At 54.7% G+C, this 18,138-nt stretch overlaps 1 protein-coding gene across 7 annotated transcripts in view; it reads left to right on the top strand.

Annotated features, from left to right (window-relative positions):
• CDK5RAP2 (CDK5 regulatory subunit associated protein 2) overlaps positions 1–11,825 on the top strand; it is a 208,362-nt gene extending 196,537 nt beyond the window's left edge. For all 7 annotated transcript variants that reach the window (XM_017350098.4, XM_089301654.1, XM_089301655.1 and 4 more), the window contains 3 exons: positions 6,952–7,078; positions 11,327–11,373; positions 11,729–11,825. In XM_017350098.4, the coding sequence (XP_017205587.4) occupies positions 6,952–7,078; positions 11,327–11,373; positions 11,729–11,785 (231 nt within the window). In that variant the 3' untranslated portion in view covers positions 11,786–11,825. The remainder of the gene's footprint in view (positions 1–6,951; positions 7,079–11,326; positions 11,374–11,728) is intronic.
• The last annotated feature ends 6,313 nt before the right edge of the window (positions 11,826–18,138 follow it).

Raw genomic sequence — 18,138 nt, 5'->3', positions numbered from 1 at the left:
ATTCTTGAGTTTTTGATTCCCACCTTCAATCCATTGTGGTCAGCGAAGATGCATGGTATGATTTTGATTTTTTTGAATTTGCTGAGACTTGCTTTATGGCCTAGCATTTGGTCTATCCTAGATAAAGTTCCTTGCATTGATGAGAAGAATGTGTATTCTGTAACTGTGAGGTGAGAAGTTCTGTAGATATCAGTTAGGTCTATTTGGTTCGTAGTGTCAATTAGCTGTGTTGTTTCTTTGTTGATTTTCTGTCTAGTTGATCTGTCCATTGATGAAAGTGGGATGTTGAAGTTCCCCGTTACTATTGTATTGGAGTCTGTTTCCCTTTTGATCAATTAACATTTCTTTTTTTCTTTTTTTTCTTTTTTTTCTTTTTTTTTTTTTTTTGACAGGCAGAGTGGACAGTGAGAGAGAGAGAGACAGAAAGGTCTTCCTTTTGCCGTTGGTTCACCCTCCAATGGCCGCCACGGCCGGCGCACCACGCTAATCCGAAGGCAGGAGCCAGGTACTTCTCCTGGTCTCCCATGGGGTGCAGGGCCCAAGCACTTGGGCCATCCTCCACGGCACTCCCTGGCCACAGCAGAGAGCTGGCCTGGAAGAGGGGCAACCGGGACAGAATCCGGCGCCCCGACAGGGACTACAACCTGGTGTGCCGGTGCCGCTAGGCGGAGGATTAGCCTATTGAGCCACGGTGCCGGCCAACATTTCTTTTAAATAGCCAGGTGCCCTGTAATTGGGTGTGTATACATTTATTATAGTCACATCTTCCTGTTGAATTGATCCTTTAATCATTACATAGTGCCCTTCTTTGTCTCTTTTAACAGTTTTCCTGTTAAAGTCTATTTGGTCTGATATTAGGATGGCAACATCTGCCCTTTTTTGCTTTCCGTTAACATGGAATATCTTTTTCCATCCTTCCACTTTCAGTCTGTGCGTGCCTTTGTTGGTCAGATGTGTTTCTTGTAGGCAGCAAATAGATGGGTCTTATTTTTTAATCTTTTTGGCCAGTCTGTATCTTTTAACTGTAGAGTTGAGACCATTTTCATTCAAGGTGACTATTTGATAAGTAACAACTTGGCCCTGTCATTTTTCCATAAATATTCCTGTTGTTTACTTTGGATTTGTTTTGTACTTTTACTGGGGGATTTTCAGCCTTCACATTCTTTTCATAATGATGACTATCTTTCTGTGTTTCTGTATGTAGCATATCCGTAAGCAGTCTTTGCAAGGCTAGATGAATGGTGGCAAATTCTTTCAATTTCTGTTTGTTATGTAAGGTCTTTATTTTACCTTCATTCATAAATGAGAGCTTTGCAGAGTACGGTACTGTGGATTGACAGTTTTATCCTCTTGAGACTTGAACTGTGTCTTCTCCATTCTCTCCTCTTCCTCTTGTAGAATTCCCAGTGTGGTTTCCTCTCCCTTCCTTTTTTTTTTTTTTTTTTTAATATATATTTATCCCTAGCCTAGTGCAATATGTCATTCCCTAATCTGCCATCTTGGAATTGTTCTACTTATAATAATCTTAAAACTGGAGGATAGGTGACAACAAAATAGGGTACTTGTAGGCGCAAGGTGTCTGGCGCGTAACAAATCTTCCCAGGCAGACAAATCTATTAATTCACGAGCTTTTATTGGGGTTCTGCTCCTGGGTGAGGTTTCCCGGTCCCAACAGAGCAGGGCCCGGGGAAGTTGCGCGTCAGAGGTTGAGAGGGCTCCTTTTATAGATACAGGGCATGGGGATTAAAGGTTGAGGCAGGTCTGATCCTCACTGGTTGACCTTTGGGCACCCGTGGGGACCTTGACAAGGACTTTTCTTCCCCGGAAGTGCAAGTAGGGACTCTATTCCCAGAAGTATAGGCCTTTTCTCCTTGCGGATCCCAAAGCTACCAGCAGGGATTTGAAGGGATGTGGGGACAGGGAGGGAAACTGAATTTCTCTGAGTAGATCTTGGTTTATAGGCTTGACTTGGAAACTATGTAAATCCTTTACAGAGTTGTGAATAAAACAAAACAGAAGAGAAAAGCAGTTTCTAAAAATCCATAACAAGGTTAAACAAACAAGCCTTATTTTATGTGACACAAGGAAGAAACGTTTCAGCGACTAAAACACAGTCATTTGACCCTACATTCCTGGTAGAAATATTTGAAAGGCAAAAAAAGTATAAATGTTGCTCATAATAATACTGTTATTGGTCTTCTGAAACTATTTCTATTGTAAGATAAAACAAATAATGTCATTAGGAACTAAGATATTTTTACTGTAAGAGAAATGAGATACAAATAAAGAAGCAAAGAACTAAAGACTCTGTAATCCTAAAGTGAAAATGTCACCATAAACTCATGATATATTTTCTATTTACGAATTTGCCAGCTGGCGCCGCAGCTCAATAGGCTAATCTTCCACCTAGCGGCGCCGGCACACCGGGTTCTAGTCCCGGTTGGGGCGCCAGATTCTGTCCCGGTTGCCCCTCTTCCAGGCCAGCTCTCTGCTGTGGCCCGGGAGTGCCGTGGAGGATGGCCCAAGTGCTTGGGCCCTGCACCCCATGGGAGACCAGGAGAAGCACCTGGCTCCTGCCTTCTGATCAGCATGGTGCGCCGGCCACAGCGTGCCAGCTGTGGTGGCCATTGGAGGGTGAACCAACGGCAAAGGAAGACCTTTCTCTCTGTCTCTCTCTCACTATCCACTTTGCCTGTCAAAAAAAAAAAAACCTTGCCAACTCTGCATGTGAAAGGCTTAAGAAATGCTGCCCTATCTAGTACCGTGGAGCACCCCTAGTGTCCAAACTGTAGCTTCTTTTTCTTTTCCTTTTGTTAAAAATTTATTTTTGTTTGAAAGGCAGAGCTACAGAGAAAGAGACAGTGATGGAGAGAGAGAGAGAGAGAGAGAGAGAGAGAGAGAGAGAGAGAGAGAGAGAGAGAAAGAGATGGAGGGATCTTCCATCCACTGATTCACTCCCCAAATAGCTGTAACAGCCAGGACTGGGTTGAGACAAAGCCAGGAGCCAGGAGCCAGGAGCTTCATCCAGGTCTCCCATATGGGTGGCAGAGGCCCAAGTACTTGGGCCATCTTCCTCTGCTTTCCCAGGTGCATTAGCAGAGAGCTAGCTAGATACGAAGTGGAGCAGCCAGGACTTGAACTGGCAACCATGTGGTATGCTGGCATCATGGTGGCAGCTTAACCTGCTGTGCCACAACACCAGCCCCAAATTTGTGGTTTCTAAATCCCTTTTCCCGTTAAAAGAAACTAGGGATCCTGAGAGAAATGGTTTGATTCTAGACCCGGGACAGGTGATACACAAGTTGAGCTTAACACATAGTTCATCCTAGAAAGAAAGGGAAAGGGGTAGCTAGAGGGAGCCTGTAGATTGTGGTTCTGAGTGTGTGTGCTGGCCCTGCAGCATCAGCAGCACCAGGAAACAGGTGAAAATTGCAAATTCTCAGGCCTTGCCCTCGACAGACCCAGTGGCCCCAGAGTCTGTCATTACAGGGCCTCTGGGTAAGTCTGAGGACCATGGCATTAAGAGAAATGGAAGTGCTAACAAGCACATGCAAAGTGGGGATTTTATTTGGTCCTGAATTAAACCAGTTATTTTAAAAATGAAATCATGAAGCAGTCAGGGAAATGTGTCCACTGAATCCTGCTTAGGTGGTCCTAAGGAATTAAAACTTCTAGATGTGATGGTATTGTGGCTTTTCAAAAAGGAAAAAAAAAAGATTGTTTTCTTCTAGAGATAGATCCTAACCCATTTTATGCATGGCAGAGTACAAACGGCTTCTAGAGTTGGTTACAGTATATTCTGGGGAGAGGGTGAGCAGGGGTGTAGTTTGGCTGTACCTGGGGTTCATTATCCAATTCTTTCTACTTTTGTACATTTTTGAGATTTTTTTCATCATATAAAGGAAAATAAGTGGATAAAAACTTGGTCTAGAAGTCAGGCAGACACTGAATAGAGAATTCTGCAGCGTCCTGGGGGGTGGTTGTGGTTCCAGCTCTGTGCTTGGCTCTGACTGTGGTCAATTTCTGTTGAGCTTCTCCTGGTTACCAGGCTCGTGCTGACACCCCACATCACATTTTATCCTGTATCGTGACCTTCAAGGAGTTAGGCATTGTGATTCCCATCTTCCAGAAGTAGCTAATGAAACTCCAAGGGTTGCATGGCTGGCCTCTGCATCGTGCAGCTGGGTGGTGACAGAGCTGTGCTTTGGAACCCCGTGGTGTCACCATTCTGTGAGAATGAACCCAGTGGAGCAGTAGACAAATTCGTCTGAAAAGCTCCTTGTTGTAAGTGTTGGATAGAAAGTGATAGAGCACCAATGAAAGTTAACCCACCAGCTGGCCAGCGGTGCCACAGCATCTACTCTGCACCAGGCACGGGAGATCAATGGGAAGAGATGAGCTTGTAGTTGGAAGGGGAGGCAACCAGGAAAGTGACCAGCTCCTACAGTCACTGGGTACCATGGGTGCCTGGGGGAGCAGGGACCAGCCTGGGCTCCTGGTGCGGAGGGCTGCCAGGCAAGCACCCTGGAGGAGGTGACACCTGAGCGGACTGTAGAACGAGGAAAGGGTTAGCCAGGCAGGGTGTGAAGTGAGTCTCCCCCTACCCCTACCGCAGTGTGACAGAGGGTCAGGCATGGCTGTTCCGATTTGACAGCTCTGGGAGAAAAACTGTGACTCCGGAGTGACTTTGTCCCAGAATGTGCGTCCTAGGGAGCCACGACCGGAGCCCAAGTCCTGTGAGCTCCTAGTCTGAGGAGGAGCATGGAAGCAGACCTACTGCATAAGCGAGGGTGTGATGGGGAGAGCCCCGAAGTCCTTGACCTGACATGATTGGTTAATCTGAAAAGCAGGTGAAGGCGGGGAGTCACAGAATGACACAGAGACGTGAGTTTCACTTAGAGCAGGGAAGTGCTCATTGATTTGCTGTTCCTTGTGTGTTGTCTTTGGATGTGGGTCTGCAGATTAGAGTTCCACGTCTCCCGTGCTTTCGTGGAGCACATCCATAATGGATGCCTGTCACCTGCAATTTTGTTTGCCTAGGATGAAGGGAAAATTGCAAAGCAATTTGAACATCGGCTGCTTCCAGATGATGTTCCTCCCACATGTCCCTCCACCCCTGATTCGCCGGAGTGTGTCTTAGTGACGCCTTTGTCGGGTCGTTCCTGGGGCACGGGTTAGTTCCTGCACAGCTCGTTCTCTCTCATCGTACGTGGATTTCATGCGTTTGCCTAACGTGGAATTAAGTTGTGTGATTTGATTACAAGTCCAACTACCGTAACCAAGGGTGGGAGCAAACCGAGGGAGTCTTAAGCTGCCGACTCAACATCTGTCCTCTTGGGAACAGAGATGTTTGTGTGTCACCAAGAGGAGCCAGTGCCAGGGCGTTTGATGAGAGGAAGGGAAGTGCCCCTAACCCTCCGAGTTGGCTGAAGGGGCCTGAGTAAAGGAGGCCCCCTCGTGTGTGTATGTTACCCCAGGGGACCCATCTGCTTTCTACTATGCAGAATTACAATAGTTTCCCCTAGTGGGTCCCTGCTCTCCTAATCATACTTTTATAGCATCTTTTTTTTAGTCTCTAAAATAATTAATTTCTTTGAAAGAGAGAGCACTCCCTCCCTTCTTCTGGTTCACTCCCCAAATGCCCACAACAGCCAGGGTTGGGCAAGCAAGGCTAAAGCTAGCAGCCTGTAACTAGGACTGTATCTGGGTTTCCCGAGTGGGTGGCAGGGACTCAAAGCACTTGAGCCATCACCTGCTGCTCCCTAGGGCATTGGCAGGAGGACAGAGTCAGAAGTGGAGCTGAGACTTGAACCTGGCACTCTGATGTGGAATGCAGACATCCCAAGCAGCAGGTTCATCTCTGTGCCAAACGCTCGCCCCTTTCATATTATCTTTTTCAAGTTTAAACATTAAAAGTGTTAAAATTATCATTATGGGGACTGGTACTGTGGTGTAGCTGGTAAAGTTGCCTCCTTTAGTGCTGACATCCCATATGGGTGCCAGTTCAAGTCCCGACTGCTCCACTTCCAATCCAGCTCTCTGCTAGGGTCTGGGGTAGTAGTAGAAGGTGGCCCAAGTCCTTGGGCCCCTGCACCTGTGTGGGAGACCTGGAGGAAGCTCCTGGCTCCTGGCTTCAGATTGGCGCAGCTCTGGCCATTATGAGTCAGTGGATGGCAGACCTCTTTCTCTGTACTTCTGCCTCTCTATAACTGTGTCTTTCAGATAAGTAAGTAAATCTTTTTGAAAAATTACCATTATGGTTTTTAAGTTAAAAAAAGAAAGCTAAACACCTTTTGAGCTCTCTCTCGGAAGCTGTCGCTGTTTAACATTCGATGTCGCTCAGAGTGTGTACTGGAGAGTGCAGATGCCGTGTGCTCGGTTCTGGGAGGCAGGGGCGCCTTCTGTGCAGCACGCGTCATTCCGGGCTCTGTCACTGATCACGGGAGTCTTTTGATATCAGTAAATAAGAGCCCAACAGCATCACTGCTAATAGCTGCAGAATTACTCCGTTGTACGGAAGTGTCGTGAATTATTTCCCCAGATCCATATTGAAACGAATCAGGCTCATTGTTTTTCCCTACCACAAACGATGCTGAGACGAACATCCTTGCATGCAGGCGTCTTCTGTGCTTGTATTGCTTATTATTTCTGGAGAAAATGCCAGAAGTGCTGGGCCTGTGGTTCAGGGCCTTTGGCAGTTGGGTGGCTCTTGTCAGGACTGCGCAGCTGGGCTGTGCCGAGTGGCAGCTCCCCCAGCGGCCAGGCGAGCACTGCCCTCACCCTCGCTGGGGTTCGTGCAGCTTTGCCAGTCCGATCGGCAGGAAAAAGGCCTCCTATTTTTATCCAGATGTCTGTGCGATGGAGCATGTCTTGTGCATTTCTGTAATTCTTGCTGAGTAATAGGACTGTGGCACTTGCAGTCCGTTTTCCTGATTCTTCTCTTCTCTTTAGATGGGAGAAATGAAGGCCGAGATCTCCAAGCTGCACAAGAAGCTGATTGAACAAGAGAAGAGGTTGCAAAGCACCCTGAAGCTTCTGCAGCAGAGCAAGCACCAGGAAAAAGTGATCTTTGATCAGCGTAAGCAGCGTGCGCCCTGGCTCTGGGTTGCGTTTCACACCCCATCCATCCCGCCCCGTGCACAGAGGCCTGCTCATGCCACCCCGCTATGTAGAAGGGCCCTCAGGGCCAGGGGCTGCCATGCTGGGGAGATAGTGTGGCGGCTTGGCTCTGAGGGCTCAGGCTGGGGGGATTATAGGGGTGCCGAGGTGGGAGTGGGGTGGGTGCTGCCCTGCCCTGGGAGGTGCCCTGGGAGGGTGGGCCAGGTGACGGCTGGGTGTAGCGTGAAGGGATGAGCAGGCGTCACCACGTGGAAGGGGCCTGGCAATCACAGAGGTGGAAGCCGAGTGGGAGGCCAGGGCTGCGCTGGGCAGGGCCTCAGGTGGCCGGCTAAGGGCAGATGTGTGTCGGGCAGAGGATCCGCCTGTCACATCCATGTGCAAGAAAGGTTTGCTGGGGCTGGTGCCCCCGAGCAGAGGAGGCGGGCACACTGGCAGCCAGGGAAGGAGGAGGACCTTGGCCAGGAGCGTGGGGGCCCAAGGGCAGGGGTGCGGATGCAAGAAATGTTCTCCAGGCCACGCAGAAACTCGAGTTGGAGGCCAGGCACCTGCACACATGGTTCAAGCCCCGGCACTCATCTCCCCCGGCCATGTGTGTTCAGAGGAGCGGTTTCCATCGGGGCCGCGGGCAGCACAGCCCCAGCTGGGCCTCCTGCCGTCTGCACGCCAGTTTCCCTGTGGTAGGGGAAAGGCCGACCATGGTGTCTTCCCATATGGGGGGCCGGTGTGCTCTGCATGTCTCTCTCCTGAAAGGCCAGTGTTGCCGCACCACTTCTGAGAAGCACAGAATGTGGACTGTTGCCAAGTGCAGTTTCTCCTTAGCCCGGGAACCTTCTGGGATGAGCAGGAGTTAGACAGTTAGTCTCCTGCCATGGTGGATGACCTCATGGCCCCAGGGCTGTACTCCCCAAAATAAGAGAGAACCGGGGCCGGGGCCGGCGCTGTGGGGCAGCAGGTTAATGCCCTGGCCTGAAGCGCCGGCATCCCATATGGAAGCCAGTTTGAGTACGGCTGCTCCTCTTCCGATCCAGCTCTGCTATGGCCTGGAAAAGCAGTAGAAGATGGTTCAAGTCCTTGGGCTCCTGCACCCGTCTGGGAGACCTGAAAGAAGCTCCTGGTTCCTGGCATCGGATCTGTGTAGCTCCAGCTGTTGTGGCCAGCTGGGGAGTGAACCATCAGATGGAAGACCCCTCTCTCTGCCTCTCCTCTCTCTGTGTAGCTCTGACTTTCAAATAAATAAATAAATCTTAAAAAAAAAAAAGAGAGAGAGAGAGAGAGAACCAAACGTTTGGGGACATGCTTAGGACATACCGAGGCTTTTGCCTGAGTGAGAGATGGGGCAGAGAGGAGGTTACCAGGAGCCTCATGGGCTGCCCTCAGGGAGCAGCAGCAGGGACTGACCTGGCCCACTGGTGCATTCGAAGAACTGTAGCGTGGGAGGGAGCCAGGTGGAGGGGCTGGACAGTGCCAGCGGAGGTCATGTTGAGCGGGACTGTGTGAGCAGCAGGGCCAGGAAGTGATGCTTTGCTCAGCCAAGTCCGGGAACAGCAGCACCCTCTGCCCCTGCGCGTCTGCAGCCTCGGACACGCACAGGGCGCGTTTCAGGTGAGGACGTTTCAGAAGGAGGCAGAATTAGCTTCCCGCGGGTCAAGTTACCGAGGCAGCTCAAGGGGGCCGAACACGGGCCCTGGTGTTCTGGGCAGTGGGCACAGACTCATGCGTGGGCACAGCTGGTTCTCCAGTGCCCTGGGTCACCTACATGGAATGGCTTGAACTCGGAGCTTGCAGACGACTCAGACTGTCCAGGTGGCCTGGGCTCTGACCGCAGCTCTAGAAAAAGTGCCTCCCTTCCTCGTCTGTCAAGCCAGGGGTGACATGCTGCCTAAGCCGCACTGTGCTGGCGTGACCTCAGGATGGAGTCGACGCCCAGCAAATGTTGTCTTCGTCTTTCTGTTCATTACGCCAGGCTGAATCCTGTGCGTGGTGGTGGCAAATCAGTCCTGTAAGAAAGTCACGGTCTTCTCGCAGCATTCCCCCTGCCAAAATGGGGTCTCCTAGCTCGTACCACCAAGGTCTGGCACAGAGTGGGCGTGGCCTGGCCCAGCGTGCGCACCTGGTGGCTGACTGGGGCCTGCAACTCCTCCTCCTGTGCTGGGCTCTGCGGCTCATTGGAAATTTCCCCGAACCCTGCCAGTCTCACAGGTCTGTTGCTGGCTCTCAGGTGACCAAGTAGGGGCAGGTGTTTGGCACCGTGGCTTAAGTTGCCACTTAGCACACTCACATCCTGAATCCCAGTGCCTGCTCTGAGTCCTGGCTCCTCTTCCTATCCAGCTTCCTGCTCCTGCACACCCTGGGAGGCAATAGGTGATGCCTCAAGTACCCAGGTCCTTGCCACCTGCATGGGGTACCTGAATGGAGTTCTGGGCTCCTGGCTTCAGCCTAGCACAGCTGTGGCTGCTACAAGCATTTGGAGTGAACCAGCAGATGGAAGATAGATCTCTCTGTTTCTCTCTTTCTTGCCGCCTTTCAAATAAAATGAAAATGGACAGTAATTAAAAATTGAGGTGACTGAGTAAAAGGTGGCCTTGTTGCCTCCCTTTGCTCCCCACGGGGTAGCAGGGAATGGCCAGGGCCAGGGCCAGTCCCTGTCTGCATCAGGCACGCCACCTCCTGCCAGAGTCCAGTGGAGTGTGAAGAAAGGGGGTCCCTTGAACACCCGAGAACCCTGCCGCAGGTCACTCACTCTGCCTCTGAGCCTCAGATCCTTACTTGCAAAGTTAGGGTGGGGGTGGGGTTTTCAGTGAGCCACCCTGGCACATGCCTGTCACAGGTCATCCCTGCTGCTGCTCCCTGAGGGCAGCCCACGAGGCTCCTTGCCACCTGCTCCCTCCTCCTTCCCGCTCTCACTCAGGCAAAAGCCTTGGTATGTCCTAAGCATGTCCGCAGACGTTTGGTTCTTTCTTGTTCTGGGAGTGCGGCCTTGGGGCCACGAGGTCATCCGCCTGAGTAGGAGACTAACTTTTTCTGACTAACTCCTGCTCATCCCTCGAGACCCGGCAGGTCTTGACCCCCCGCATGACCCAGGGCCTTGGGCCAGCGCTCAGGCTGCTTGCTCGTGTTTGGGTCTCCCTGCGGTGCCACAGCGTCTCCCCAGCCTCTGTGCCGGAGCCTCTGCCAGTGTCACGGAGTCGGAAGCTTCCTGGGGACGGCTAAGGAGAACCCGTGCTTGGCAGTAGTCCACGTTCTGTTCTTAGAAGCGGCCCCGCAATGCTGGCCTGTGCGGGGAGAGCCGTGCACAGCTCTTCTTGGAGTGTGTATTAGACAGAAAGACTGAGAGGACAGCGACTTTCCTGCACAGATGCCCTGGGTGGGCACCCCTAGGCTGCCGTCTTCCTTGCCAGCATCTGCTCATGTGGGAGGAGCCTGGGACCAGGTCGGGCAGTCCTGGGTCCGAGCCACCGTGTGCTCTGCCAGCCGCCCTGCCCATAAGGGCCCCTTCCAGACTTGGGCCGGGTGACCCTTAGCTCTGCCACAGGGAGTGTGTTCTCTAGAACATTCCGTCCTCTTTCACAGTTATTTTTAACCTCCACTGCCGCGATAGTTCATCTTTTCTGGGTCACGGATCCCTTGGTGAATCTCGGGAAAGCTGTGGTCCAGTCCCCAGGAAAATACAAACTCACCGGCGCGCGTGTCCGAGGGCCAGGACCCTGCAGAGCCGAGCCCCTCTGCTCTGTAGCAGGGGGTGGGGGTGGGGACACAGAGGCAGCGGCCAGCGTGGAGATTCGCTTCTCATTTAAAAGCAGTCCACACTGTCTGTCCCTTCCCTCAATGTCACACACTGCAAGTAGACTTTGTCACCTCCAGGTGGAACTTTCTGTGAGGCAAGAAATAAATATTTCCCCAAAGCCACCCCAGCGCGCCTCTCCTGAGCGTGCCCCTGGGGGACCGGCTGCTGTGCAGGGCTGAGTCCGTGTCAGAAGAGCGTGCCCGGGGCCTGCCCTCTCTGGGGGGGTTATTTGGGTCCTGGGGTTTGTGGTGGGACAACTGGGCCTTCCTACCTCTGTCTGGTCAGGATGCTCTGGGCGGTCCAGCCCACCTGTGTGAAGCCTCTGAGGTGGGGGTGGGGGTGGGGCTTTGGCATTGGCACTGGCACTGGCACCGCCCTCCTAGCCACTGCCTCTAATCTCGCCGCTCTCTGCTTTCTCCGCAGTGGTCGTGACCCACAAAGTGCTGCGGAAGGCCAGAGGAAACCTGGAGGTGAAGTCCCTGAAGGCCACTGGGGGGTGAGGGTCGGGTGCAGGGCCAGGGCTCGTGCTTCCGCCCCTGGGCAGGGAGAGGCCCATTTGCTGGGTCATCAGAGCTTTTCCCAGTTCCGGTTTCTGTGCTGTTTTCACTCGTGAGAAATACAGCAACCGGTGCCTGGCACGTAGTAGGCATTTCGTGAACAACTCCTGAATGCATGGGTCCTAATGACCGTGTTGGCGTCTTGTAGAAATGTGGACTGTTGCTGCAGCATGACTGACAGGTGTCAGAGTAGCAGTCCGGCCTCTAACTGCCAGAGACCTGGCTGCCTTTGGACTCACAGTCTCTTCTCTTCTCTCCCTCTCCGCAGCTCAGGCCGGGGGGAGCCCACCCGGGAACATCCGGCCCCAGCAGACCAGGCTCCTAGAGACGCGTTCAGCCGCTAATAAAGCCGTGCTTCTCACGGGGCTCATGCCGTGTCTTTGTTCCGAGCATGCTCCCCACTTCTCCAGGACAGAGGAACGTGGTTTCTCCCTTAATGCTTTTTCCAACCGGAAGCTGGCCAGAGGGGTGTGGGCAGAAGGCTCCGGTACCCCGTCCCGGGGCGTTCAGCCAGCCCGGAGCTCTCAGGTGCTGCGCTGGAGCTGGGGCCAGGACCTGGAGCCGGGCTGCACCCACCCGGACTCGGAGCTCAGCCAGCACTGCAGCCCGCAGAGCCTCGTTAAGTCATTCATTCTGTTTCAGCTTGAGGGTTCCCTGACTTCGTGTGCAGCCCCAAAGCTCAGGCCCCAGACCCCGAGGTGGGGCTGGCCAGGCTCCTGGGAGTTGCGTGGCCCCGCTCCTGCTCAGTGTGCGGCTCTCGCAGTCAAGTCCTGGATTCGCCCTCCCAGGCAGTGCTGGTCCCGATTTGGCGGTGGGGGGGGGTGCCCCGAGGCCCCGAGTGGGCACTTGGCATTTGCATTGCTCCGATACCGGTCCCGACCTCCACACACAGCTGTCTGTGCTGCTGCCGGAGACGCCTGCTTGCCGCAGCCCTGCCGGTGGCCTCCGTGTTAATTACCCTTTACCTTTGCTCTGAGCCTCACGATCATTCCTGAGGAGTAAACAGGCCCGCGCTGCGCCCTGTTTGCAGATGAGATACCCCCGAGAGGAGGTGACAGACGGGGACTCCCCAGCCGGACTTTGACAGACGCTGCACTGCCTGGCCCTGCCTCCCGCCTCAGCCCCGTGCCTGCTGCAGGTGCACAGAGCAGGCGCCAGCCGGGCAGATGGGCCTCTGTCGGGGAGCGCCCTCCAGGCCTGTCGCTGCCGCCACTCTGGTGACATGCCTTCAGCTGGCTTTCCTCGGAAGCTGCTCATTCTCCCCTTGCCCTGCTCCCCCAGCCTCCTCCCTGCCTGTGCTCTGACCCCTGCCTCTTCCCCTGCCCGTGGGCTCCGTTTCTGGCTGGTTCTCTGGTCTTACTGCTGCCCACACCCAAATCCCCCGTCCACCTGTGGCTGCCAACTGCTGAGCAGAAGCAGGTGCTGGAAACAGGGCGGTGGCTTCCCACTTCCCCCCAAGCCCAGGCCCCCCCCGCCAGGTTTCCAAGGACCCCTGCTGGCGCCTCTGGGCCCTCCCTGGTCCTGCCTCCTTGTGCTCTGTGCTCCAGGCCACCTCCCCGGCCTGGGCCCCAGATGCACCCTTTCTTTTCAACATGCCTCCCACACTTTCCTTTCCTGGGTCCTTAGCCGTCATTCCCTGCTTTGGGAAGCCTCTCCGGCCCCTCCCCTCTGCTCCTGTAGCCCCCATGGTCCCTCGCTGGTGGTGGCTCCTGCCTGAGCCCCCAGACAGCAGAGTCCTTTTTTTTTTTTTTAAGAAAGCTTTTATTTAATAAATATAAATTTTGTAAGTACAGCTTTTGGGTTATAGCGGTTCTTCTCCCCATAACCACCCTTCCACCCCCACTCCCGTCCCACTCCTACTCCCCCTCCCATCCCATTCATTAAGATTCATTTTTAATTATCTTTATATACAGAAGATCAACTCTATATTAAGTAAAGATTTCAACAGTTTGCACCCACACAGACACACAAAGTATAAAGTACTGTTTGAAGACTAATTTTACCGTTAATTCTCATAGTACAACTCATTAAGGACAGAGGTCCTACATGGGGAACAAGTACACAGTGACTCCCATTGTTGATTTAACAGCTGACACTCTTATTTATGACGTCAGTGATCACCTGAGGCTCTTGTCATGAGCTGTCAAGGCTATGGAAGCCTCTTGAGTTCATAAACTCCAACCTTATTTAGACAGGGCCGTAATCAAAGTGGAAGTTCTCTCCTCGCTTCGGAGAAAAGTACCTCCTCCTTTGATGGCCCGTTCTTTCTACTAGGATCTCACAGAGATCTTTCCTGTAGGTCATTTTTTGCCAGTGTCTTGGCTTTCTATGCCTGAAGTGAGAGCAGAGTCGTGTGCATACCCCGACCCGGTGCCTGGCACTCACAGGTGCACAGCAAACAGCTGAGCGGAGGGACTGGGCCCTGGGGGAGGTGATGTGAGGAGACCCTGCCTTCAGCTTCCGAGGCGTCATGGCAACTGCCTGGCTCAGTCCAGGCCAGCGGACAGGCACCTCCCTATGTTACCACGGTGGAGCCTCTCAGAGGCCACGTGGGGACTTTGGTGCTGGTCAGGATCACACCTGTCTTCCCAGGACAGCCAAGGGCCTTGACCCCTCCTTTTGTTCCCGTGGTCTGCCCTGCTGCCCCCTGCAGCTGCTCAGACACAGGATGATGGGAGGTGACTGGAGCTGACGCGGCTGCACCAGCTGGAGGCAGGGGGAGCAAGCCCAGGCCAGCAGTCTGGGGGTGGAGGGAGTCCTCATAGAGGGTGCCCCTCTGCCCTGCCTCCATCTGAGAAGTGCCGGGCTCGGGCCAGTGCTCAGGATGGACCTTCCTGCCTGGGTTCCTGTCTGTGCTCTCTTCCTGAGAAATACTGCACAGATGCACCTCAGGCCAGCGTGCAAATTCAGATTGAGGCCTGACGTCCTCTGGACTTGCTTTATCCAGAAGTGACGCAACTGGCTTCTCAGATGGAGGCTCGGTCTGCCCAGGAGAACAGGGCTAGCATGTGCGGTGCTGGCCCGAGCCTCGTGTGTCTGCTCAGTGTCCACACCTGTAGAATGAGAACGACCCTTCCGCCCAGTCCTGCTCCCAGAGTTGCTGTGAGCCCCACTATTTGCAAGCGGCTGAACAAGAGGACCCTTCCCCAGATGCACGACCCTTCTTCGGTACGCCTCATGGCTGGTCTCGAGCCAGTTTGTGAAGTTCTAAGTTCCTGTGGCCGAGGAGCACTGAAGCAAACATGGGAAGGGGGAGGGGCAGGGCCTGGGGATGGGGGCCGGCGCAGTGGGGTGCGCCATGGCTGGACTCACCTGGCGTCAGGTGTCTGCAGGGGAAATGATGCTACCCTGCCTGGCCCGTGGTTAGGCACAGCCTGTGGGAGCCAAACTTGGTCACTGGCTAGGGTGTGAGCTGGCAGGGCTGGGGGGCGGGGCCCCTCGGGTTCATCGCAGGCCTGTGCGATGGTACAGGTCACCCGCAGCTCTGCAGAAACAGCGATCCAAAGCCCGGGGTTGTGCCCAGCATCCCCAGCCTTGGCTGCCGAAGGGCCTCCCTCTTCTGGGAGGCGGGGAGCAGCCTGGCTTGTTTGGGCTGGATCGGGGCCAAGAACAGACTCTGCAAATAAGGACAATTTGGACCTTGGAGAAAGTGCCATTGTCCTCGGTGAGTTAATTTTACCGGCAGCTGAATTCGGGCGCCTCCGAAGCCGTCCTCAGAAAGCACAGCCGATTCCCCGGCAGTGAGATTAATCACCCCACGCGCCTGAGGAGCTGCACCTGAGAGGAGCAGCTGCTGGGCTAACTACAGGGAGGGGGGGCCGGCCCAGGGCCTCCTGCTGCCCCGCCTCGGGCCACACTGCCATCTCACTTCTGAAGCCCCCTCCCCGCCCTGAGCTGGCGAGTCAAGCCCCCGCCCCTCCAGGCCTGCACCAGCTTGGACAGCAGTAGCCTCGCTGTGCACCCCTCCCTCCTCCGCACCTCGGTTTATGAATGGGAAGCTGGAAGGCTGGAGCCAGGATTTGAACCCGAGTCTGAATAACGCGCACATGCGCCCTCGGACCTCGGCTGTTGTTGCCTGGGCTGCAGCGGCCACGCCAGCCCCGAAGCCCTGCGGTCCTTCCCTGCGTTGCCTTTTCTAGCACAACATCTCCAGTGACTCGGGCAGGGGCCCAGGGACCCACAATTGAATTCCTCGACACAGCAGCCCCTGAACAGCTTGTAAATGGCCCGTGGACGGGAGAAAGAGTGATCTTGTTAATAAGTTCTCAGAATTGTGGAGGCCGAGAAACCTGCCTGGGGGGAGCCCGGCCTGCCAAATTGCCTCTTCAATCTTGGCCATATGTTAAGTCGAACTCAAAAATTCAATTATCAAAATTACTCATCCTGTCTCCGGAGGAGCCCTGGACGCTGCCTCCGGGACAGACGACATGTTTACCTCTGGCCCCCAGTGGGGCCTCATCCAGCTCCCTCTGCTGGGTGCTGGCGGCTGGGCCCTAGAGGCGTGGAGAAAGAAAGCTATCCCTGGGCTGGTGCTTGACGTCAGGGGAGCGGCTGCCTCCGGCCAGCAGCATAGCCTGAGCCGTGCACTTCCTCCTCGCTCACCCCCCCTTATCCCATCGATGCTGCCATCATGACCACCGTCTCCCAAGGCCAATGCTTCACTCAGTTCCTGGTCCCGGGGATCACTGACTCTCACTTGGACCACTGACTGCAGTAGATTCCCAGCTGGCCTCCCCACTCACCCTGCCTTCTGCACGTGTCCTCCGTCCCACAGCTTGGCAGTTCTTCAGCATGCAAAGTGCGTCATGTTGTCCCCTATGGTAAAAGGCAGAATGCCTCCCTCCCATCGCTCTCTGTGTCTGTCCGTCTCTGGCTGCTGCCCTCTCAGCGCCCCGTGCTCTAGCCCCCTCTGCCTTTCCTCTTCAGCCACAGGGCCTTTGCACATGCTGTCCCCAATCTAGCATGTTCCCATCCGGGCTTCTCTTGCTAGTTCGCTCCTCCTCATGCAGCAGAACCCAGTCGCGAGGTCTTCCTGAGCAGAGACTGTCAGTGTGTATCTGGGGTCGTGCTGACTCTTGCTCACTGGCACTGGCCAAAAGCTCCATGAGGGCACGTCAGTGCTGGGACAGGGCTGATAAGTACATTTACTCGCCAGACACTGTTGGAGCCACCCTCCCTGCCTCCTGGAGGGACCCAAGAGGCTAGGGAGAACAGTCTAGTAGGACTAACCGGGAACACTTGTGCCAGGGCCTGCCCACCTGGCGGTCTGGAACATTAGTCCATGCAATCTAGGTGACCGCCATGGAGGAGGGGGAACTGCTTTTCTTCAGATGAGGAACTGGGCCACAAAGCAAGCCGCCCAAGATCACCTGAGGAGCTGGATTAAGAAGGAGCTGGGGGTCGCAGGGCTCAGTGGGGTACGTGCTCCGAGGGCTGGGGTGGCTGGGCAAAGTGTCTGTCTAAAAAGGCTCTTGGTGGTCCAGAGCCTGGCCCTGCCATCTCCTCCACTGTATGGGCCTAGATCTCCATCCTCAATGGGGGACAGGGAGTTGGGGTCCCCTTTAACTCATCTTTTTTGGCCTCTGTACGCTTGATTTCCCAGGTCCCCATCACTGCCCCTGACCCCAGAGGACAGGAGTGGGCGCCAAGCGGTGTTAACGCACAGTGCTCCAAGCCTCCTCCCCACATGCCCCCCTCACAGACGCCAAAATCACGGAGATGTTAACAAGCATTCACTCAAGAGCTTAATTACACATTCACAGGTTTAGAAAGATCCTCTCTCGGTGTCAATGCCACTTCGTCTTTCCACACAGAGCAACGTGTGGTCCCGGCGTGTCTGTGGAGCTGGACCAGTGCGGGTTGCAGGCACAGAGAAGCAGAAAACCCAGGCCACTCCAGATCGGTGGGGATCAGGGTTGCAGAGAGAGGGTGACTAGGCTGCGAGGCGTCTTGGTGCTGGGAGCCCGGCTGGGATGTGTGTGCGCGAGGGTGGCGCGGACACAGCCTGGGACGGGACTTGGCAACACCTGCCTTCCCCAGAGCTGCCCCACCTGTGCGTGTGTGCTCCCAAGACACTCCCAGCGTGGCATGGGAGTGTGCATAACTACCTATGCTGTGCCATGAAAAATGGTCACAGCCCGGCTGTGCACCCGGGAAAGAAGCTGCTACCCAGCCTTGGAGGCGGACAGGGAAAGTGCCCAGGCGGTGACCTGGCAGAGTGACAAAGGCTGGGAATCTGTAGGGTGCAGAAGGCAGGGGGATGGGGGAGGGCTCCCGGGAGAGGCACCCGCCTGGGCAAAGGCTTGCAAATGGCGCCATCACCCTGGCTGAGCCTGGATCTGTCAGCAGAGGTGCCAGAGCCTTGGTGGGGGGGGGGGGGCCGGCATGAGACATTGTGGGAGGGGAGCAGCTGGGCAGAGACATGGATCGATTGGTGTTTGGGGAAGAGGACAGAGTAGAGGCTGCTGCGGGGCCCTGGCCAGGGCAGCATCCTCTGGGCAAGGCCTGGGAATACTCGGGAGTGATGATACAGGCAGGTAGGTGGTGGTAGAGGAGGGAGGCTGAGGTCTGGGTGCCCAGCCCCCGCTAGTCCCTGCATGACAGCCCCATCCACACCACCAAGCCTCCCTGCTTTGCCATGTAGCTGAAACTACGAGTTCCACCGTGTTGCAAACCTAG

Source organism: Oryctolagus cuniculus, chromosome 1, assembly GCF_051225735.1.
Source record: "Oryctolagus cuniculus isolate XC-2025 breed Fujian yellow rabbit chromosome 1, ASM5122573v1, whole genome shotgun sequence".
Lineage (NCBI taxonomy): Eukaryota > Metazoa > Chordata > Mammalia > Lagomorpha > Leporidae > Oryctolagus > Oryctolagus cuniculus.
The sequence above is the reverse complement of the archived record's forward strand: the minus strand, read 5'-3'. Positions and strand labels throughout refer to the sequence as shown.